This window comes from Pezoporus flaviventris, unplaced genomic scaffold (genome assembly GCF_033815535.1).
Source record: "Pezoporus flaviventris isolate CSIRO_AGI_PZ_B2104156 unplaced genomic scaffold, CSIRO_AGI_Pfla_v1 ptg000045l, whole genome shotgun sequence".
Taxonomy (NCBI): Eukaryota; Metazoa; Chordata; class Aves; order Psittaciformes; family Psittacidae; genus Pezoporus; species Pezoporus flaviventris.
In genome coordinates, this window is record NW_026892593.1 from 8548492 (window position 1) to 8570283 (window position 21792).

A 21792-nucleotide genomic window follows, 5' to 3' on the forward strand; every position below is an offset into this window, starting at 1 on the left:
TTTTCTTTTCCCTTTTTGTCTTTTTAGGAGGCTTGTGTGTGTGTTGCAGCCTGGCCTCTGATACTCCAGATGAAATAACATACTCTATATACTTCTTACATAAAGGTATGCTTAACTTGTTAAGTTTTGCTTTATTTTAGAGAATGTTGATTTGCTGAAAGACTCTCAGAATCCCTTACAAAACAAATAACTACCAAAATCTGCAGACAATAACCTACTGTGGCTGGTGTTTAAAGACAGCAGCAGCCTTTAGCTGCAAAGCTGACTCTCCTGCTGTACATTTGACTTCCTGCCTGATGCTGAACAAGTAGCTTCAAACCAGTGGCCTTGTCAGTGGCTATTAATTTGGTCCCTTATTTCCAGCCAGACTTTCTGGCGAGCTGAACACAAACATCAGAGAAATCTGTGGGAGCTTGCAGGTGTGTTGTACATATGCCATAAGCCATTTGTATGGGAAATAGAGCCAACAGCTCTTAGCTTAAATGTCTATTTAGATTTCCAGTTCAACATGTTATTTTCACAGCAAGAGGTGCAACACCCACTGACTATAAGAATAGCTGCTATGTAAGCGGTGCTCTAGCTCTTGATTTTAAGACTTCTTTTTTTTATTGAAAAGAATAAAGAGCATTGTTCTCTTCTGATCAGAATAAAACTTATCATTAATCTTTCTCATTTTTTACATGGAGGAGAGAGGCAAATTATTTCTCAGTTGAGAAGCTGCATGTTATGGAGTAACCACATTCAAGTGAACAACATTCTACTTTGAGTGTTTGCTTTCTTATGTCGGGAACCTTTCCATGTGTCAGGGCTGCACTAACACGTTGCTTTGCTGCTGGAACATTGTGGGATCAGATGAACTGCATTTGTGTGTTCTTGAAGGCATTAACAAATTGGCAAAGTCCCTTCTGCGTGTGGCAGTGCTCTGCCTTGTACTGCTGTGAAGGGCTGATTTCCCCACATGTACTTGATGTGTAGCTGGAAGATGATTGCATTGCTTAGAGCCAGCCGTGGCCCTTGTACTTCCCTGTCTTTACTAGGAAGAAATTGAGCATAAATATGTGACATTGACCAGCTGCATCTGAAATGACCCTCATGGAATGGAGTTGTTTGGTACAGAGCTGTTTGTGGATTCATATAAGATTCATCAGTCCTATGAGAGAATTTTACGACTGGTCCTGAGATGACCCACAGAAGCAGCGATGTATGAGGTCCATAAGCCACATTTTGGAGACATATAAGGAGTTCAGTCTGTGCTGCAGGATCTGTAAGCTCAGAAGGAAGGTTCCCGTCCCGTTTAAAGCAGTCACTTGATGAAGCACAGACACAAATGTCACGATGCTGCAGTTGTAATCTGCAGTGCTGGTATTAGCTTGCGTGTGTTTGCACTGGCAAGAAACAGGGTGGTGATCATGAGTATACTGACGCATTGCAAGCAAGCTTCAGTCAGTATTTTGTGTGAAAACCTATTTGGTTTAGATGCCCTTTAATCTGTAGTGTTGTTGTTGGTCTTGGAGGTCTCATTTTTTAACTCCTTTTTTTGCAGCATAGCTAAATCATCTCTCTGCTAGGGTCAGGAATCAAAGTCCTGGATGAGTGGCTCATCCATGGCTCATGATCTGCTTTTTTTCCTTGATGGTCCTGTAAACTGTGGATCAATCCTCTTGTCTTGAATTTTCACACAGTATTAAGCAGCATCCTGATCATGACACCATTTAGCTTTTAGCATATTACAGCAGAGATTTAGAGGCCAGTCATTGGCTCTGTATTTTAATCTTCAGCTTTTCTCAGAGAATGGGGAAGTTTGAGAGCTCTGTGTCATTCTTACTGGATGCCAGAAGAAGTATGGTGCAAGTCTAGAATAAAATAGCAGCTGTGCTGATGCAAAGCCCATGCAAACACAGCATGTCCGAAATTAGCCTATGTTTAAACAGAGCTGAACTAAATTACAGCAATAGGGCATGCAGATAAACAAAGTGGGAATTCTTTAAAGTGGTTGAAAGATCACCAAAATGTGAAGCGCAGCTATGTAGAGCATTTGTGTTTGGCCTTTTTTTGGGGGGTCGTGTTCTTACACAAGCTTGTTCAGGGGTGGAATGCTTCTTTAAACTTGAACATAGGCTGTGCTGTGCATAGCCAGTTTCTGCATACTAAAGGACTGCATTATGTGGGTGTAGGTCTACTAAGTATGCAGCAACTCTCTTCAGGATAAAGTAAATCTGTCTGTGCAGACAAGCCTGTAAAACAGTCTAAAATATCCTTGTTTGGGTGTATTGACACTGCTGAAGTTTCTAGCCACAAAGTCATGCTTGGCTTGTACCGACAGCTTGTAACAGATGGTGTTTATTGTTTGGGTTTTTAAAAAGTATTATTATTTTTCCCCAGGTTACAACAAAACTTTTACAGTTTCTCTAGAAAGAACAGAGCCTCATCAATTGAAGGAAGTGGCTTTTATAAATCTTGGTAGGTTACTTGTGTTACTTCCCGGTGTGACTGCCATTCTCTGTCCTCAGTAGGGAGACAAATGGCTAGCCCTGCTCTAGAAGGAAAGGATTTTTTTTCCTTGACTTTTAAGTAGTTGTGTTATTTTGCTGCTTTTTTTTTCTTCTATATTTAGCGTTTGGTACTGCAGTACCTCACTATTAGTAAGCAACTTCCTCTAAAATTGTCTCAGAATCTGCTCTGGACATCAGCTGCTGAATTCTTAAGTGTCTCAAGCACCTTGAATCCTCCCCTGGAAATCCAAATGTGTTGCTAGTGTTTCCTTTGTTGATACAGCAGCAGCTTTTAATTAACTCCTTTTATATTTCCTAGATATAATCAATTCCATGAGAGAGAAGTGGGCCAAGATGAGAATCATGTGAAAGAGCCTCTTAAAGAAAATAAGTGAACAAGTGCTAAATTGACCACTGTTATTTCTTTAAATAGACTATTATGTGGCTGCTTATTTGCCTGGCCAGTTTCTGCACCTCCTGAATATTCAGCATCCTGACCTGCTGTGCTATAGTTTATTTCTGACAGGTATAGTATGACTGCTGCTTGAACTGATTGTATTGTTATAGTGGAAACTTTTTCAAATCTCTTCATATGAAAGTTGTGTTTTGCTTTATTGCACAGTGTTCTGAGGAAGAACAAGAGAGACTGAAAAAATAAGAACGGCATTTTTGCCACTTTCCGTTTTAAAAAGAGAATCTGAAGTGACATTTCATACTTCATCTATTACGCACTTCTAGCTTGTTATGAAATGGAGGAAGACCTTTCACTGAATTTGCAATCCTTTGCCTTGGTTTCATATTTTCCCTTCCCCCATCTTTGCACATGCTTCTCTGTCCTCCGCTATTCTCAAATTTCACATGGAGATGTAAATTTGATTTTACATTTCCTTCCTCCAATTGAGTTGGGCTAAATGTGTGTGTTTGGAGGGTGTGGGGAGAGGAAATCTGTGTTTCCTTCACCTGATCAGGCTGATGCAATTCGATTTAGAGTCTCATCTGAAAGGCACGTTATTACAATTCCAACAAATATGTCTTTATGGGAAGTGGGTTATTTTTGGAAGTGGGGGGCCTTTGTTTGAAAGCAGAAATCTGTTCTTTTGATTTGGTGAAGGAGAGGTAAATAGTGGGAACTGGTGCAGGGGCAACATCACAGGAACTAATACCTGTTGTATATACATAATGAAATACTAATCTGCTAGAAATGAGTGGGAAGCATTGCTATTATGTGGTGGGCCTGATTCTCTGCAGAGCGTCTGGAATCCTACTGTATAGTACTGTGGTGCTGAAACTTAGCATTAGCATAAATAAAGTGGTTTTGTTCTGAGGCTTCAATCAGTAATCACAGAGTAGAACCTTCTTGTTCTGGCCATTGGGACTGATGGTAAGAGATCCTCCAATAACAGTTTGTATCATGATTCTGCACATCAGTAGTTCTGAACTGTACCAATATGCTTTGGTGCCAGTTCCAGTGCTGAATCTCTATTGCTAGCCTTGTGCCCTTCTCTTTTTATCCTATGTACTCTAATTTGTCCTGTGATGGCATTGTGACTCTCAAATATACACACCTTTTCTTCTTCAGCAGTAGAGTAGGAAAGAGCTCAGTATAGACTGTGCTCTTTATTTACTTGCTCTACCCAGCCAGCTCCATTCCTTCTCCTCTTCAGCATAATACCCGGGCAGCTAGTACAAGAGCCAGACTGTTTCTTACTGCTGGGGATCTCTGAGTATTAAGAGTACTGGGAGCAGCCAAATTTTATGTTCTTAGTCCTTTTTTATTCTTAAACCAATGTTCTTCAGGTGAGGATGCAAGAATTGACGTGTTGCAGAACTACTCCATCCAATCCCCACTCATTTCAACAGTCTTGGATTGCCACATAGGAAGTATGTATGCTGTGAGCATCAGTGAGAGTGCCTTACTACACCTCCTACAGAACAGCAAACGAGACAGTGAGAGGTTGGCAGCTCTACATTGTGCCCTGTTATACTTCCAACACACAGAAGACTTAGAAATGCAGGTGGGAAAAGAACCTCCTCTACGTTTTTTTCAGTGACTGATGTCTTATACAAAGCAGGGTCAGGCCATGAAACCAGAAAAGTCACAATTCACATACACCTTTTGGCAGTGCTTGGCTGCTCAAGATGCCTTATTGGTCTAGGCTGTTCTGAAAACATTTATCTCTGTATCATTACTTCATGCAAAGTGTTGCTAGCAAACCCAAAGTTTCTATACTCTTTTACAACACATGCTGGAACAGAGAGATGTGACGAACTCCCCTGTTCTCACCCTGACAGATTATTTGGTGGATTTCTGAGAACCTGTCAACTTGTCATTCTTTTGACCCCATTCAAGAATTTATCATCGGTAGGTATTTCTTTTCCTGCATACTGAATTTCCCTGCATACCATAGTTCTGACTTAAGGAGAAGCCACAATTTCATAAACTGACTCTCTTTCCAGACTTTTTGGTTATGATTTATGTTAACTGGCGTTTTGTGGTGTTAAGAGATAATAGCAGTAGTTTAGAAGATACGTAGACCTCTCAAAATCAGATTGGCAGTAAAACTTTTCAAATGCATTCTTCTGTCTAGTAGGGCAAAGAGATTTACCGTTATTTTAGGTCACTGGAGAGCAAGTTCTCCATCTGGCTCCTATCTTGGGTATCTGGTATGTAAATAATTGAGATTGGAGCAGAGGAATAAATCTCCTCTAGCCTAGCCCAGCCCATTTTTTCGTAAGGATTTGGCTTACCATGATATTCCCTTCTAATAGCTGATTCCTCAGCCTAGCCAGTGAATGTCCTGTGCCTTGAGCCTTTTTGTATGAAGGACCCCTGCAGCACTGAGCTGTAGCCAAGCAGCTGACCCAGCCCTGCAGCCATCTGGACTTCTCTTCCTCCTTTTGTGCACAGAATGGGACCAGTTCCACGATGGAGGAAGCTGTTGCAGAGACAGCAGCAGGATTTGTCCCTAAAAAAGTGCTAGATAAGGGACTGACTCTGAAGCCTGCTGTTGTTGACTGATAGTTTATACAATATTGCCCTTACAAATCTTTTTACATTGCATTCAGCCTCACTGTACTGCAGAATGTGTCCAGAAACTCACAACCTGGATAAACTTTTGCCCTACACATCACTGCTTGACTGGATTGGGGTAAGAAAACAGCTGGTGCTTTAATTAATAGCTAGAGGGAATCTGTTTTTTTCTCCCTTAATACAGCCTTTAACTTGTATGCCTTATCTTTTCATAGACATTCCCTAAATCTATATCTGTGCTTTATGCTCATTTTATTTTGTCAAGTCTTAACCTTAGCGGCATTTTCCTGAATTCCTGTTTTTTTCAACAAATAAAAGCATTTACAAAAGAACATCAGCTACTGTAATGGAATGGATGATTAAATCTGTCTGTTTTCACAATGAGGTTTAATTTACTGCTTGTCGTATGAGGTTTATAATGAATACAGAATATATTTAACCAGGAAAATCATGCAGTTATTTCCAAGACAAACACTATCAATAGATTGAAGATTAATGAGTAAGTTTGCAGAAGTAAAATAACTTTAGGCAAGATGCTACAGTTAGAGCAAATAACTCATTTTAATTGCTCTGACACTGTTCTAATGCATTACCTTTTTTTTTAAATGAGATGAATGAAACACTTCAGTGTTTCTTTTTAGCTAGTTTCACAAAGGAAGCAGTGGAGATTGACTTAGATACCCAGAGAGGCCCATGTTTTTGCTAAATTATGAATATTCTTATAATTTGTCTGTATTTATAGATTATCCCTGGAGTAACATGTGCAACAGACATTATTCCTCTGCCTGTGTTAGAGGTAAGTTCCAGTATAAAACCACATTTGTATTTGCTATTAGGAGCTTTTTTTTTTTTGTGGGGTGGGGGTGTGCTAAATACTTTGAAGCAGTGTCCCCACAGCCCTATCCAAACACAGGGCTGAACAGGAAATTGCCTTGTTTGAAAGGGCTTATGCATTTACTAATGTATCAGTTATTCAGGCAGATATTTGCTAGGTCAAAGATGTATTTTTTTCCCCCATTTTTGAGGCGACTTCTCCAATTCAACAGGGAAGATCCTTGAATAATTAGTTCTACTTAAGAAATAGTTCTTCATTTTGTGACCTCATTAGCTGGAGGTAAACTTGGCACAACAGATGTGTAGGATTTCTATGTGTCCCTCCTTGGAGGAACATTTCATTGTGCTGCCATAGGTACATGACCCTCTCACTTTGTTTTGTCCAGAGCATCCTGTGATTGCAGTGATGTCAGGGCTTTGGTCAGCTAAGCTAAATCTAGAGATTCCTGCACAGCTTGGAAAAGCCAGTGAGCTGAATGGGGAGAGCACATGCTGTTTGGGTGGAAATTGTTCTTTCCATTGAAAACAACGTGGGTGATTCTTCGCATCTTCCATTCTACACTTCCAGCTTCAGTCTAGAGAAACACTTGAAACTTTCCTAGGTATTCCCCTGCAAAATCTCAAAGAGGCTTCTAACAAAGCAGTTTGTTGTGGAGGGCTAATGCGAAGAGTCAGAGCTTGAATGCAACAGTGCCAGCTCCACATGGGTGTAGACTCTGGATACATGACAATATTGTTTTATGTAGCACTTAGAAGAGGTGAGAGTCTGTTTCCTCCCCAGTGCTTATGATTAGCTCATAAAGCTTCACCGTTCATGAAATCATTTAAAATCAGTGAAATGACCAACAACTCCCTTGCTCTGCGTCACAGCTGTGCTACACATTCACATGACTGCTGTGAGGGAATCGGGCTTTGCATGCTCTGCTTGGGAAGGCTGCCCTGAGAGCTGGGACACCTGGGAAAATCGGATCTTGAGAAAATTTGTTGCTAGATAATTGCTGTAATTCACTGAGGTCAAAGTTAGGAGCCCTTTAATTTGTCTGAGATTGAACCTCAAGCCCCTGGGGGCACATGCCTTTAGCAGCTATACTTCCTGATTGTGGAACTCATTTCCTATTTTCTGTCTGAAACCTAAACAGATTGAAAAGGTCAGAGTTGAACTAAAGACAAATATTTCCTGCTACTTTTGACTGCAAGTTGCTCTGACTCTTGAGTGAGGACAAAGATGATAATACACAGGGTAAGGTTTAGTGCTCTGCCTGCTTTGTACCACTCCAGTGACACAAACCCACCACGGCTCAAGTTCAGTTGTTTGTGTTTCAGGTCGTGCATGTTGTTGACATCTGGTGACAGATTGGGCTTACAAGTAGGATTTCTTTTGCAAAGATTTTATGGCATTTCACACAAACAGTGATGAATTGTTGCTTTGAGTTTGGAGTTCTTAAGTCCATGAATCGTTGAGAGCCTTTGGGAAGGCTATGTCCATATTCACAAAAAAATTGTGCTATTTGGGTAACAGGTGTATTTTAATCACAAAATTCCTGTTCAGTAAGAGAAAATATTGAGAGAGTCTGTGGGAAAGGGGGAGTAGTCTGTCCAATGGTCATAAAGCTTTACATAAGGATTGCAGATTTAGTGAGTCTGATTTTTATTTTTAGTTCCATTTTTAAACACAGAAACCAAATCCCTTCAGGGTGCAAAAAAGCTTGGTCAGAAGGGGAGAAAGAAGGGGCAGGAGGAAGAAGGGAAGTAAATAGGAGAATGTCCATGAGAAGAGTGAAAATGTGTGGTGTGAGCAGTTGTCGGAGAGATCAGCACAGGAAGAGGCAGTCTCTGCCGCATGCTGTGCTGAGCCACTGGGGAGACAAAGTGGTGTTCTTAAGGAGAAGCTGCCTGTGCAGCTATGTAGTTAGTTACACAGCTTTCCAAATACCTTCACTGCTGGAGATACATAGCTCTACAGTTCCCCAGAGGGGACATGTGCCTCTTAAAGGTCACTGTCACCCTGCATCCTTTCAGAGGGATATAGCAGAGAGCTTTCTTTGTCTTAAAAACATTGCTTATAAAAGGCTGTGTGGGAGCTTTTCATGGATTGCAACCTGGTAAGGCCTTGTTTTGACTTGGGGTAATATAACATCTTCTGGGTATTTGTGCTTAGCTGTTGATTCCTGACTCTGTAGAAGTGTATGCAAAATAAACACCACCTAAGATGAAGAGGCCTTCTCTTTCTTGTCCTTGCCCTGATGATCCTCAAGAAATTACAGATTTGATTAAAATAATACTTTATTTTAAACTTTTTAATGAGATCTAATACCCTGCGGGTTTTCAGTGGTGCCTGCTTTTAGTTCTGAAGTCCACCACTTCCTGTCACAGATTCAATATATGAAGCAAGCTTGCTGTCTTGCTTCCCTGCTGCCTCAAACAAAATCCAGTATGTCCTGAGCTCACTTTTGCAGGGGTGATGCTGTTGCAGTTGCCTAGATTGGTCACTAGATGATACCCTTACGCTTTGTTCTTTATATTTGTCTTACTGGTACTGGTAACATTTAGGCAACTTACTGCAGTAGTTAAGTTGTAGATCTTGTTAGTTAGCTCCAGCAGGGTGAACATATGGTGCCATATGCACTCCTAGTTTCCAGCTGCTAAATATAACTAACATGAAGCAAAAACAAGGTTTATTTTTCTCTGCTGCAGCTACAATAATAAAGCGACAACCAGCACTGGCAGCAAGAGGGAAGCGGGTGGCAGGATTGAGTCCATGCAATTTATTTTCCTTGGCAAATTGTAGTTTATAGTAGGAAGTGGTTTTAAAGGCTTCTGAAATTTGCTTCTAAAGTTACTGTCATTGTGGAAAACCAGGGGGAGAGAGCAAAATTCAACATGCTAATGCAAGATACTGTGAACTCAGACTCTTTCTTGTTTCAAGTGTCCCTACTGTAGTATCTGTGTTGGGAAGCAAATATATATAAAGAAGGGCAAGAACAGGTAGTACCATCTTGTTTCTTAAAAGTGTCCAAATTAATTGCCTTAATCTTATCTCTTCCTCAGCAATGATCACATCAGCCCCCCTTATAAAGAGTGGCTTCGAATCTTTATACCCAGTCCAAGAACTAGCCCAGGAAACCAATGTGTATTTGTTTTTTTTTCCTCCTGTGTGATCACAGCTGAGTTTAAATTTCAGCTTAGAGTCAAAAGCTTTAGAACAGCTATAGAAATGTTTGTATTTTGTTTCTTTTCTGTGATGAGAACTCTTACTTGAGGTTGGCAAATGGATGTTTGCAATGTAAGTATTAAAGCAGCTTGGAAATAGTAGCAGCCTGTAGTTGCTGGCGTCATGACAGTGTTCCTCTATTTGGAACTATTAGAAACCCATAATGGGATTCATTTGACTGAATAGAAACATTTACATTTAAGTCATTTGCCTAAGGCTCCTTCTGCCATCAGTGGAAGTCTAAACAACATGGCCAGTGTAGTCTGAGGTACAGTTCTTCCCATCCCAAACATGTGAAATAGATCAGATGAACTATAACCTAGAAGTACTCGTTTCTTCCAGGTGACTAATTTTGCCAACTTAGGATCCCTTTATCTGTATTACAGTCACCAAATTTTGAGCTCAGGTTTGAGTAAGTGCTACCCCTGCCATCAAATCAAGGAAGTAAAAGTACTGGGAAAAAATGGTGTAACTGCTTTTCTTTTAACTTTATTCACTTGGATTGTTACAAAGCTACCTTAATCACAGTTCTTTCCAATCACGGGATGGTGCAGCCTGTGTTCATGCTTTCCCTGCAATACTTTGCAGTTCCAGAACTCCAAAGACTTCTGGAAGAAACTCAGCTCAAACTTGGAGAGTGTGAAGTATGCAGAGCCACACTTGCATTACCACAATAATGTGCTCCGGAGGGAATGGCGCAAGCTTTCAGAAGAGGTAAATATGCATCGCTGATATATGCATGCACTGAAACAGTCTCCAGAGCTGCCTCTGAAGTGGGTATTTTAAAGCTGAACATGGAAGAGTTGTCTGTTTTTACATTGAGGATAAAGAAATGGGACTCTATCTGATCATGGGAAGTGAAGAGACTTGCAGTCAAGTAGTTGCCTATAAGTCATGCTCTGTTAAAATAATACGAGAAACTAAACAAAAGCAGAGCTTGCACGTACCTGTATTGTCATATCTGTTAACGTGAGCACCTATGGGGATGGGTGTTTGGAAGGTGTGTTGAAGCCCCACTGCATTATTTCCATTCAAAAGGAAAACCAGCTTAATGTCCCATCTTCATTTTATGGGGGAGTATTTTAATTTGCCTTCTGCTCTGATCATCTGGGGATTTCTGTTTGTTTACAATCAGAGAGAGGAGAGACCCACCACGGCCTATTTGAGGAACATTTTTGAAAATGCCAGAAAGTAGGTTCTGTTTTCTATTGTATTCACCTTTCCTTATTTTGTTGAAATGTGTTGAAGGATTTAATATTCCATTCACATTGATGAGGTAGCTGGTTAGATATTGTACTTCAAATAAGATTATCCACCTGAAAATCAATTATTGGAATCCTTATAAGCACTACAGTGTGATCTTAACTATCCAGGCCTCTAGAGCTAGGAAATGTATGGTAGATGTGAAGATTTATTCTTATGCAGATAGAATTTTTTTTAATGCTATGTAATATCTTTACCAAGTGCATTCACATGTACAGTTCTTGGATTTCTTTAGCTGTCTTTGAAAGATCAAAGTATCCTTTAAGTGTTTTAATAGCCTTATGCAATCCTTCAGAGTAATGCATATGAAACATGCTGACCTTTGTTTCAAACCCCAGGGTGCTTTCTCATCTGAACACTTGGGATTCTGGTAAGTAAAACTTGTCTTGATGTAGGCCTTAGCTGTAAGGTTTGCTGGAATATTTCCATCTAGCTGTTGTTGGCTGAAAGTAAATGGCAGTGTGTGTTTTCAGTACTGAAGAATCTGAGTTACTAAATTAGAGGAACACTTTCTCTCTGACATTTGCAATAGGATCCTACACTGACTAGGAAACCCTTGGAAAAAAAAGTTTCTACTTCATATTGGATCAAAACTTTCTCTGCCAAAGGATTTCTTCTTCAGGCTTTTTTCTCCTGGAGAAGGGTATCAATGATGCCATGTTATTGTTGAGTTTTGTCCTTTTAGAATCCTTTGCAACTCCAGAGCTTATATACAGTAAGAGGTTATGGCTGGTGAAAAATGATGGTGTAGAGGAAGCAGACATAATGAATTTCCCTGGGAGAAGGAGGATTTGCAATGTGCGGTTCCTCTGTCACAAATAAGTAAAACTGAATTTAGTATTAAATTATGTTCCTGCTGTTCACACATCAGTGGCCTCTGTGTGCCACAGAATTATGCTGAAGTGCTGCTCACTCCTTTCATTGCAAAGAATTTTCAGTGCATTCATTTCCAGCCCCTGACACCAGTCATCTGCACCACTGCTGGTTGTTGCCATGGGATCTGACTTTGAGGGGGCTTGTATGAACTTTGTGAGCCTCAGGTTCATGTTTTCCATTGATAAAGAAGTCATATGTTAAACTATTGCTAGACAGTGTATCTTCCCTGTAGATTTGTCTGCAAGTCTTTTAAAATCAAGCAACCCAGGTCTTTGTGCTGCTAAGTGGTGGAGTAAATGTATTTCCATGTGAGCAAAGATGGCTGGGAAGACCTTTGTAAAAATCCGGAACTGGGGTCTCTAAAATGTTGACTTATGCTACATGATGAAATAAGAAATTGTTTTTCTTCCTTTTTTAGTAGACAGGAAGTACTGATTAGGAAATACAGGGTATTAAATTTCAGTAGATACTATAACCACCTTCCATTTAGTTAGAAAAGTTGTGTTCTTTTACATAGTGGTCTGCAAGTCTGAATAACAGAAGCAGGCAGACCATGGGAGAGAACCAGGAAAGTGGGAGGTGATTCTGTGGGTTATTTACTTTCTGTCTAGCCATTTCCTTGGAAAACCACGCAGCTGTTTTTAGCGTGTTGTTTGTAAATGACAAGATCTAAATAGTCTACGCATTTGCACTGGTGTTACCGGAAGGTCCTTGGTGCCTCTTTACTGAATCATCACACTGTGATACTCTTACTTAAATATCAAAGAACAATTAATGCAAATGAAGTGTAAAGTGGTGAGTTCCCCGGTGTTAAGCACTTGAGTGAGAAGATGGCAAATAACAGGGTTATTTTCCATTCCTCTGTTCCCTTCTCCTGTCCTTGATTCTTCACTGTCTTAATTTTGTGAGTAGATCAAACCGTAACTTCTGTTTGTTTGTGTATGTTTCTGAGTACTTTTGAAGCTGGTTGAAGTCTCATGGGATTTCTGTAGCATCATATCCTTGAATGATTCTTGCTCTGTTTATTTCAGAGGAAAGGCTAGTACCTCTCTTTCAAGAGGAAGATTATCAGCAACAATTACTAATGGGACTGGTATGTGCTTTTGTCACAGTGTGCACTAGAGGACGCACAGCCTCAACAAATGTAAAGAGTAAGCTTATGAGTTGCAGTGCTGAGTGGAAGCTCACTCAGAGTAGCTATGGGACAAACATGGTATTTCTTAAGTTTCAGAGTTCATAGTCATGATGTCATAATATCATCTTAACAGGTCATAGGGGAAAATCAGCAATGGAAAGTTGATTTTTCAAAATTAATTTTCCCAGTACAACTTGTCTTTGCCTAGAAAGTGTTATTGCATCCTCCTGGAGTTCATCTTCATCTCTCTGTTGTTTTTGGACTACTTTACATCCTTGAAACATGTATAAGTGAATTTCCCACCTGCTACTTTCCTCAGAGAGAAGATCACAGATCTTGTACTTCAATCTAACACCCTTTTTACTGTCTCCTTTTCCTTCTATGGCTGTTCTGAGGTCCCTTCCTCTTTTGCACTGTTTTCACTGATGATTTCTCTCTAAAGGTTCTACCATCCTTATGCTTCTGGGTAGTAAATCCAATCTCAAATCCCTACCTGTCCTCCCTCTGTCTAAATACACATCTTTGCTAATCTCTTTTTCTCTTCTTACTAAACCCAAATAAAACTCTTCAGCATGCACAGGGAGTCTCAGCACTGCATCTATAAAGAGCATGTCAACATTGTTCTGTCTGCTCAAATCTTAAGGCGAATTTTCATTCTTTGCATTCTTGTCCCCTTGTTTCCAAGTTCTGCCTCAATCTCTGAAGCTTCTCTATATTCATTCCCTGCATCTGATTCACACAGATCCAAACAGCAGGCCACTGCTGTCCTTTATCTGTGCTTTCCTAATACCTGTATTGCTGCCCTGGCACACTGAGATCAATTTACTTGGTAACTCCTTGAGTAAGAAGTTTTTGCTTGCCTCAGTTTTACTCTGAGCTATGAAACAAATAACACTTCATAGTAATTCTCAGCAAAGAACCAGCACAGACTTGAGCTGCAATCCAAAGTTACATGAGGCCAGAGAATGTTTCAGAAAGGAGAGTGTAGGGAGTGGCACAGGCTATATGATAACAAGCACCTTATTTTAAAGACTTTACAATTAATGTTTAACCTGCAGTTGCCATTAATCACTCAGGTTCTTGGGTTCTTGGCTATTACTGCTAGTTGTGCGAGTCTTCTCTGTCATAAAATCCCTCAGGTTTATTTGTATGTAATGAATACTTACATGCTTAGGGTTCTGTGTTCACGTTAAAATCTGTCTTTGACCCTGTAGAAGCAATTTATAAGTAATAACGGGGTTACGTGCTGGGTTTAAACTATGACACCGTGTTTCCTTGGCTTGGCCCAGAGAGACGCAAGAACTGTAACCTTTTTCTCTTCAGTGTCATTGAAAGTTCAACTTAATACTCATTTTGCTGAATTTGCACCAGTAACCATTCTGAATATTCACATCTGCTGTTGAATCTGGTGAGATTGTACTGAGCTTGGGATCTCGCTCTGAACTGGGGTTTTGTAACAGGGAAACATTTTGTTGTGCTAATGTCGCTTGATCAGGCCTTGCACCTGCTGAGCCTTTCCCATCTTTCAGAAGACGCCCAAGGACACCGAGTTGTTGTCTTTTTCTTCCTAGATGGTCGCTCAGCTAAAGGATCACCTTATGAGACATATGCAGTATGTAGGAAAAAAGAAGATTGACCAAATAGTTTTGGATTACGTCGCAAACCTGGTTAGTTTGATTTCATAGTCACTATTGTGAGCAAGTGTGTATTTGTTGGAGGGTAAGGTATTGTGTATGTACTGCGTGTATGTAGCATGTATTTGGTGGGAGGAGATTGCTTTTAAGATGGTCAACTCTGCTGCTTAATAGTATATATATTGATAAAGGAAATAATACTTAAAAAAAGTTGTATTGGTGTCCTGGGTTCAGCAGTAGCAGTCAATTTTTTCTCCGTCTTAGTAGCTGGTGCAGAGTTGTGTTTTGACTTTCAGCCTGGGAATAGAGCTGATAACACCCATGTTTTTAATTGTTGCTGTGTAATGTTTACTCTGACCAAGGACTTTGTGAGTCTCATGCTCTGCCAGGGAGGAGGGGAGGCTGGGAGGAAGCAGAGACAGGACACCCGACCCAAGCTAGCCAAAGAGGTATTCCATACCACAGCACGTCATGTCCAGTGAGGTAACTGGGAGTTACCCGGAAGGGCACAGGCTCTCTTTGGGGGTTGAGCTTGTTTCGGAGGGTGGTATCGTATGCTCTTCCCTTGTTATTTTCTCTTATCATTATTATCATTGGTGGTAGCAGAGGATGGTTGATTCCGTATCAGCTCTATTCCCAGGCTGAAAGTAAAAACACAATGCTGCACCAGCTACTAAGAAGGAGAAAAAATTGACTGCTACTGTTAAACCCAGGACAATTGGTCACTCAGAATACAGGAGAAACAGTTCCCTTTACAGCTTGTACAAATATGGTCTACTCACAGAAGTGGAAATGTGAACTCCTCCTGAAAGTTGAAAGAATGGTCTTTAGATCCATTTTGTTTGGTGTAGAATACATTGCTGCATATCTTGAATAATGAAAGTGCCATCAGAGGATGATTAAAATAGGAACAGCACGGCATGGACCAAAGCTCTGTACCTGCAAACAGTGCTGAAAAAAAATACAAGTGGAATGTTTGTTCTCCTTCTGTTCACTTTCCAGTTACCATTTGTTCATTCATGATATAAACTGAGATAAAAGACACAAAAATGCCTGCATGGCCTTGATCTGCAAGACTAAATTATTGCAGACTAAATCTTACAATGAAAACAAGTCTCAGCCCTCCCCAGCAGCAAACTATCAGAATTAGTTATTTTTTTTTTAGCATCACTAAAATTAAGAATTCTTTCAACTCAATTTACAGTCTTCTCATTTTTGGAAAAGCTGCTACAGGCAAAGATAATGTGTCTTACAAAATTGCTCCTGCCCTCTGGCTGGTGCATCTCAGGTGCAGTTCGGGAATCTTCAGCAGCGCTTTCGTTGTTAGAGTTATGTTTCTCCTCATCCTAATCAGAAACTCTTGCATCTTAAATTTTCCTGTAGCTTAGATGTTTGGAAGATCTTCAGGGGAAAGAATTGTTTTGGGTCTTCTGACAGTTTTCTGTAGCATCATCAACATGTAGCTGAGCTACCGACTAGTGAAACACGCAGAGACTTGAAATTACTTGCCTTCTTGTTTGCTGTCATAAAATATTTTATTACATTCAAGAGCAAAGGAGTGGCTAAGAATAGGGCTCCATGGTGTGTAGCCACTGTGTGAATCAATTGCAGCTGAAGTCAAAGGAGCCAACACATTGGGAGCATTGATAGCTCCTTGTAAAACAACGGAATGGCTGGTTGGTGTCAGAGAGCTGTGTGTGTTTGTATACAGAGAAGTAACATGGGGAAGTGTGAATGAAATGTCTCGGTGGGATTTCCCTTGTGTGCCCGGGAGTCTGCAGAGCCTGAGCATGCCTGGGTACCAGTCCCCATGCCCCCTTGCCTCCAGTGGTTGTTTGTGTGACCATATTCTCTCTTTCTTCTGCAGTCACTTAACCTTAACTTTACTCCATGTCTGTTTCTCTCTATTCGTTTCAGTGGGGCAGGAAAGGGGGGAAATAACTTACAGAAGCAGCATGATATTTGCTGCCCTGACAGCAAGTGGAAGGGGAGGCAGAGTGAACAGGCAGCCTCGGCAGAAACTGTTGAAATTGCTCTGAAAGCTGCTGCAGTGGCTGCACCTTTTTCACTGATGTCTGTGGCTGGCTGTCATCTGATGTAGTCTCAACTGCGGAGGTATAGAAGACAGACACCATTTAGATTTTAATTTCCTCAGGACTGCTTTGTATGCCCTGCCCAGGAGAGGATCTGGAAGAAAGCAAGTCTGTGTCTCACTCCCTTTTCTCTTTTGCTGCTGATTCTTTTCTTTGGCTGCTTCCATGTCTTTACTGTAGAAGCATCCACAGGAGCTGAGCATTTGTGGCTCCAAATGATTGTAGTGGAACTTCAGGCTACTCAGCATCAATGCCTGAAAATGTAGATGTTTCAGGGTGGCAGCTTCTTTGCAAATGTCAGCCTAGGCCCTACTGCATGCACTGTCTTGCTGCTGGCCAGGTATTCTAATTTAGAGCGCTCCAAGGGAAATGGTTTCTGATACTTGCACAGAAAACACTCGTTTTGTACGTCTTTGTTACTAAGTGGAAAATGGCTTGGCTGTGAAGCTGTAGGTCAGGCTCTTGGTTCCCAAGAGACCTGCTGCTGGCCTTGGCAAGGAAGCTGCCTGTGCTGCCTGTATAAACCAGATGATGTCTCCTTTCTCTCATGCACATTAAGTCGTATGTTATGTACTGGAAAAAGTTTGAGTCATGACTTCTCTTTCTGTATGTATTGTGTTTGATGTCCATGGTAGATGCTGATGTCCAAAGTGGGTTGATGAGGGTGTCTGGTCACAAGCATGCCTATATTTAAGGTTTAAGTATGTTGACTGTGATTTAGGAAGTTGCCATCTTTCTATACCCTCTGAAAGCTGTAGTTTGCTGTATTGTTAGGCACAGAATACTGATTCTGGAGTATCACACCCATGAAAACAATGTAGCACAAATAATAAGGGTGACTTCAGAGTCTGTAAGAACCTTCCCTTCACCTCAACACTGATCTTCAAACCCAGCTGTAGCTCCTCATGCAGAGGTCTTAGCTGCACCCTGTGTGCTGGCTGGAGATGAAAGTCATTCCAGCAGCATGTGCAGTTGTTGTGACCCTTCTCTGAAAACTGGAAATCACTCATTTCTTGGAAAATGAGTGGGGAAAATTTGCCATACTCCAGAGAGATTAAACTGGAGCTTTCCACTGCATCCAGGAAGCCTGAAGATGGAAAGTATTAAGTGGTTATTCTGTATCAGATAGCCACACAAGGCTGGGTGAAGTCATGGAGGGAGAAGGTGCTACCTTGTAGACCTTCTGGCCAAAGTACAGTGAAAAGCACTGAGGAGCAACTGAAGATCAGTATTTCCATTCTTGCCTTTGCATAGAAACCTCTCCTGTCTGTCCTGTTTGTCTCTTGCTTAGAGCCTGGGACAAGTTAGAGGTTGGAGGGGGCAGGGCCTATGAGGAGAAAAGAAAGTGGGGGAAAAAGGATTCCTGGATTCTGGACATCTTGGTGAGGGAAAAGGGGTTTGTAACTTCTCATGACACCTCTCTGCTAAAGAGGAGTCAGACTTGCTTCCTGAGAGTTCCCTGGGACAGATTGATTACTGCACTTTGAGGTCCAGAGATAAAAGGGGTAGAGGAAGTGTCTCAGTTCTGTTACTGAGATACAGAAGTGGTTACACATGACAACCATGAGGGGCTGGCTCGAGGAAGCTAGTTCAACTCTCTCATATGGTTTCTCTCTGTCAGCTGAAGAAGCTTAGAAGGCCCAAGTGAGAGCAGGGCTTATGGCTTTTTTATGCTGACAGTCTGTGCAGGGAGCACAAAGAAGCAACAGTATGGGCTGAAGGATTGTTTTACTTCACTAAGGACAAAAAAGGACTTGGTAGAGGAAAGGCATTTGCTTGTCTCACCTTTCTTCCTTGCCAGGACTACATTGGTGATTTCTCCAGCAGACTTTTCTCAGCAAACTGAGTATTTTGCTGTCTTCAGCACCATCCAGTTTTGTCTGGGCCCTTGGGACCTTTCCTTGCCAAATGGGACATGCAGTTTTTGCTTTCATGGGAAACAGATCTTTGAGAAATTGATGTAAGTGCGTGAGATCAGTTGATCCCCAAGAAGCACAGTGTGTTAAGATCCTGTATGTCTTGCACAATGCTTTAATGAACTGGGAGCACTTAATTTAAACTTTTAAAAAAGGCAATTCAGTTACAGTTCAAATTTTTACCAATTTTACATTTTGTGTCCCTAGGGAAAAAAACAACCCAAAGATAAATACTGGAGTCTTAGTCTCCTGAGGAGTTTTGAATGTAAACTGGTGTGTGAAGTGAGTGAAGGCCAGGTACCTGCTGTACACAGGCTCCTAGAAACATTCTGTCTTCTCTTTTTCATTGCAGCTGAATCTGGTGCATCAAATAATGAAAGAAGTTTGGAGAAGACACCATCTTCATTCCTGCATCTTCTGCTTGTGAGCAAGTAATTTGTTAATGTTTTCAGCCTGCCTTTTAAAATATGGGCGTATTAGTTTTGGTCTTCAACAACACTACTTGCTTGAACAGTCGGCACTTACTCTACTGTGAATGTCAGTATGACTGTCATGTATTCCTCTTAATGAGCCTGCTACCCCTCTCTGAGCCAACAGTAGTGTTAATCGTATAGGCTGTTATACAGCTGGAGTGCAAAGTTGCTGAATTGTCAGTGGTCTGAAGAGGGGCAGTGGGTGTTAAATGCCTATAAAAGCCAGATCACTTACACTAGCACTCAGAATATTTCACCTGTTGCTGTTAATACCAGCTACTGCTGAGACTTGCAAATAGGTAGGAATGAGGGGAGGAGAAAGGGGACACCACAGAGACTGTGTGTGTCAACACTGAACAGCTAGTGCTGCTAGGTGACAGACACCTGAGTAGACAAGATAGTATCTCATGGAAGCTCAACCAAAGTGTACATGTAGTACCACAACATACCCATATCTCCATGAGAGTGTGGGCATTTCGGGTTCCTAATGTGTTGCTGCTTTGTTAAATACAGCAATGAGAGAGGAAGTGCGGGAGAGTTTGCAGTGTTCCACATCATGAGTCGGATTCTGGAAGCTGCAAATGGCATGTGCTTGCCTTTACCTCCTGGTAAGTCTTGCGTTTTGCCTTTTAATGGTAAGTGAGGAGAGCAGTGCTAGGAATTCCTCCCAGAAGAGCACAAGTTGCAACACGTGTCAAATTAGCTTTGGCAGTATTGAAATCTATTCAAAACAGTTACAAAGGGGAAGACTGTCCATAAACACACACAAGTGTAATGAAAGAAAACTGAATAGTTACTGTGAATAGAAACAACAAAGGTTGTCTCTAAATAAAGGTTTTATTCTGTTTTCAGCTTCTGCTGGAATGCTTGGGCATAGTCTCAGCTTAGAACGAAGGTTTAGACTTTCCTTTTAAAAGAAAAGAATATACTTAGACAAACTAGACTTTAGTATCAAGGGCTGCAAGGGAAAATCCTATCCTGGGGCAAAAAGAGAATGGTTTCTCTCATGCTGTTGCCCTGATAATGTTTTTCAGTTCTATGCTGTGAAAGGATTACCTCCAGCCTTGATGGAAGTGCTGTTCTTGATAGCACTTTCATTTCCTAGAGCTCCTCATAATCCCTTAGAGTATTTTCAAAGCATGAGCTTATTTCTGTTAGGGAAAGGCTTCTTAATGCTTTATTATTCAGTTTGAATCTTTCAAGTTTGGATTTCCTGATCTGTCTTCAGTCTTTGAAGCTGCTTGTGGTTTGAGGTTGTCCTTCAGACTTGCACTGTGGGGGCATGAATACTGCCATGTAATGGTGTCAACTGATGACAAGACCATCATCTGCCTGATGTTAAATAAGAAACTTAACACCGTGTGTGGGAATGTGTGAGGGGCAGCCACATACTGAGGCCTCAGGTTTTGATTAATTAGGAGGAAAGAGGGAGATAAAAGTCAAAATAATAGAACAATTCAGATACAAGGCAACAGCCTGGAGATGTTTAATGACTGTGCATGACTGTCATGACTGTTTTCAGTCCTCTTGGCTTTCCTCTTTCTAACAGGACTGTACTTGAGAGGACTTAAATGATGCCTAAATAAGACTACATGACTTTGATAAACTGATTCCTCACCAACCAGCAGCAGTCAGAAGTTAAGGAGAGATTGGTGGTTTTACCTACAGTAATTCCAGTCTCTAATACAGACTTAGGAAAACAATAGGTATTGTTGTACCAAACAAGTTGGTTTCTCTTTCACAGGTTTTCACACTCTGCACTTGGGGCTTGGTGTTCGATGTCTTCCTCTGCACACCCTCCTGCACTACATTGATAATGGAGTCTTGCATTTGACAGAAACCTGTGTCAGGAAATTGCTGAAAGGTACAGTGAGTTTCATGTGTTCATTTGTTCCCAGCCAGCTAACTGGAGTATTGTCCCTTCAGCCATTCAAATGCAGACACAGTGTTTACCACCCAGGAGACTCTGCTATTCTCAGTGTTGTTTTAGTGAGCACTGTAGCTGATGGTGTTGCCCAGCTGAAAGGAGAAAATTAGAGCTCAGGCACTATGATTGAGCTTTTCCATAGCAGACAAAGAAATACCTGTTTGGAGAAAATATCAGTTTATAGTAGTTTTTCCTCTTGGGACTTCTATGAAAGCGAATACTGAAGATCACCATATAATTTGTTTGGGGATTTCTGTGACTCTGTGGAAGTGCACACCTATGTTTAAGGAGGTTAGTGTGCTATCCAGTCCTCAGTTTTTGCTTTAATTGTGTTTAGAGCAAGAGGAGCAGACCTGTCTGTCTGACCTCAGTGCCAGGGAAGATTATGGAGCTGTTGAAGATGTCCTTGCTTATTGCAGGGGGGCTGGACTAGATGGCCTTTAAAGAGCCTTTCCAACCCAAACTATTCTATGAGTCTTATGATCCAATTGCCTTTTCTAGATCAGAAGGGAGGAAGAGGAAACTGTAGCCTGTTTCCCAGGATGCAGCACGAACAGGAACAGATACTCCAACAGTAATGCTTTTCATCATAGCCGCAGCCACGTTCCCTTGTAATGGGCTATTTCTCCACTGTTCAAGAAAATATGTTCACACAATATGCTGTCTGAATCTGTGTCTGTTCTTGATAAAATAAATATAAATATGGGGAGTTCTACATAGTCAAAACACACTGGAATTATTGTATAAATACAGAATATACTGTTACATAAAAGGGTGGTTACATACAAATACACAGAAAAATGTTTATGTAAATGATATGACTGACACTCCTGTTAGCCCTTATTTAAAATTAACATTTTCATTTCATTACAGAGGTGTTTTCAGAATGCCTTCAGTGAAAGTTTTA

At 41.0% G+C, this 21792-nt stretch overlaps 1 protein-coding gene across 3 annotated transcripts in view; it reads left to right on the forward strand.

Annotated features, from left to right (window-relative positions):
* Positions 1-21792, forward strand: part of GSAP (gamma-secretase activating protein) — a 46694-nt gene that overhangs the window by 20827 nt on the left and 4075 nt on the right. Inside the window, exons 13-27 of one of the 3 annotated variants that reach the window (XR_009745894.1) lie at positions 28-105; positions 2383-2460; positions 2926-3018; positions 4290-4507; positions 4785-4854; positions 5559-5641; positions 6266-6319; positions 10157-10282; positions 10704-10759; positions 11170-11201; positions 12739-12800; positions 14414-14509; positions 18838-18908; positions 19472-19566; positions 20508-20822. Coding sequence is in view for 2 of the 3 variants with exons in the window: in XM_061467345.1 (XP_061323329.1) it covers positions 28-105; positions 2383-2460; positions 2926-3018; positions 4290-4507; positions 4785-4854; positions 5559-5641; positions 6266-6319; positions 10157-10282; positions 10704-10759; positions 11170-11201; positions 12739-12800; positions 14414-14509; positions 18838-18908; positions 19472-19566; positions 20703-20822 (1332 nt within the window). In the remaining variant the exon portion in view is untranslated. The remainder of the gene's footprint in view (positions 1-27; positions 106-2382; positions 2461-2925; positions 3019-4289; positions 4508-4784; positions 4855-5558; positions 5642-6265; positions 6320-10156; positions 10283-10703; positions 10760-11169; positions 11202-12738; positions 12801-14413; positions 14510-18837; positions 18909-19471; positions 19567-20507; positions 20823-21792) is intronic. The other 2 variants (XM_061467345.1, XM_061467346.1) reach the window with 2 other exon arrangements.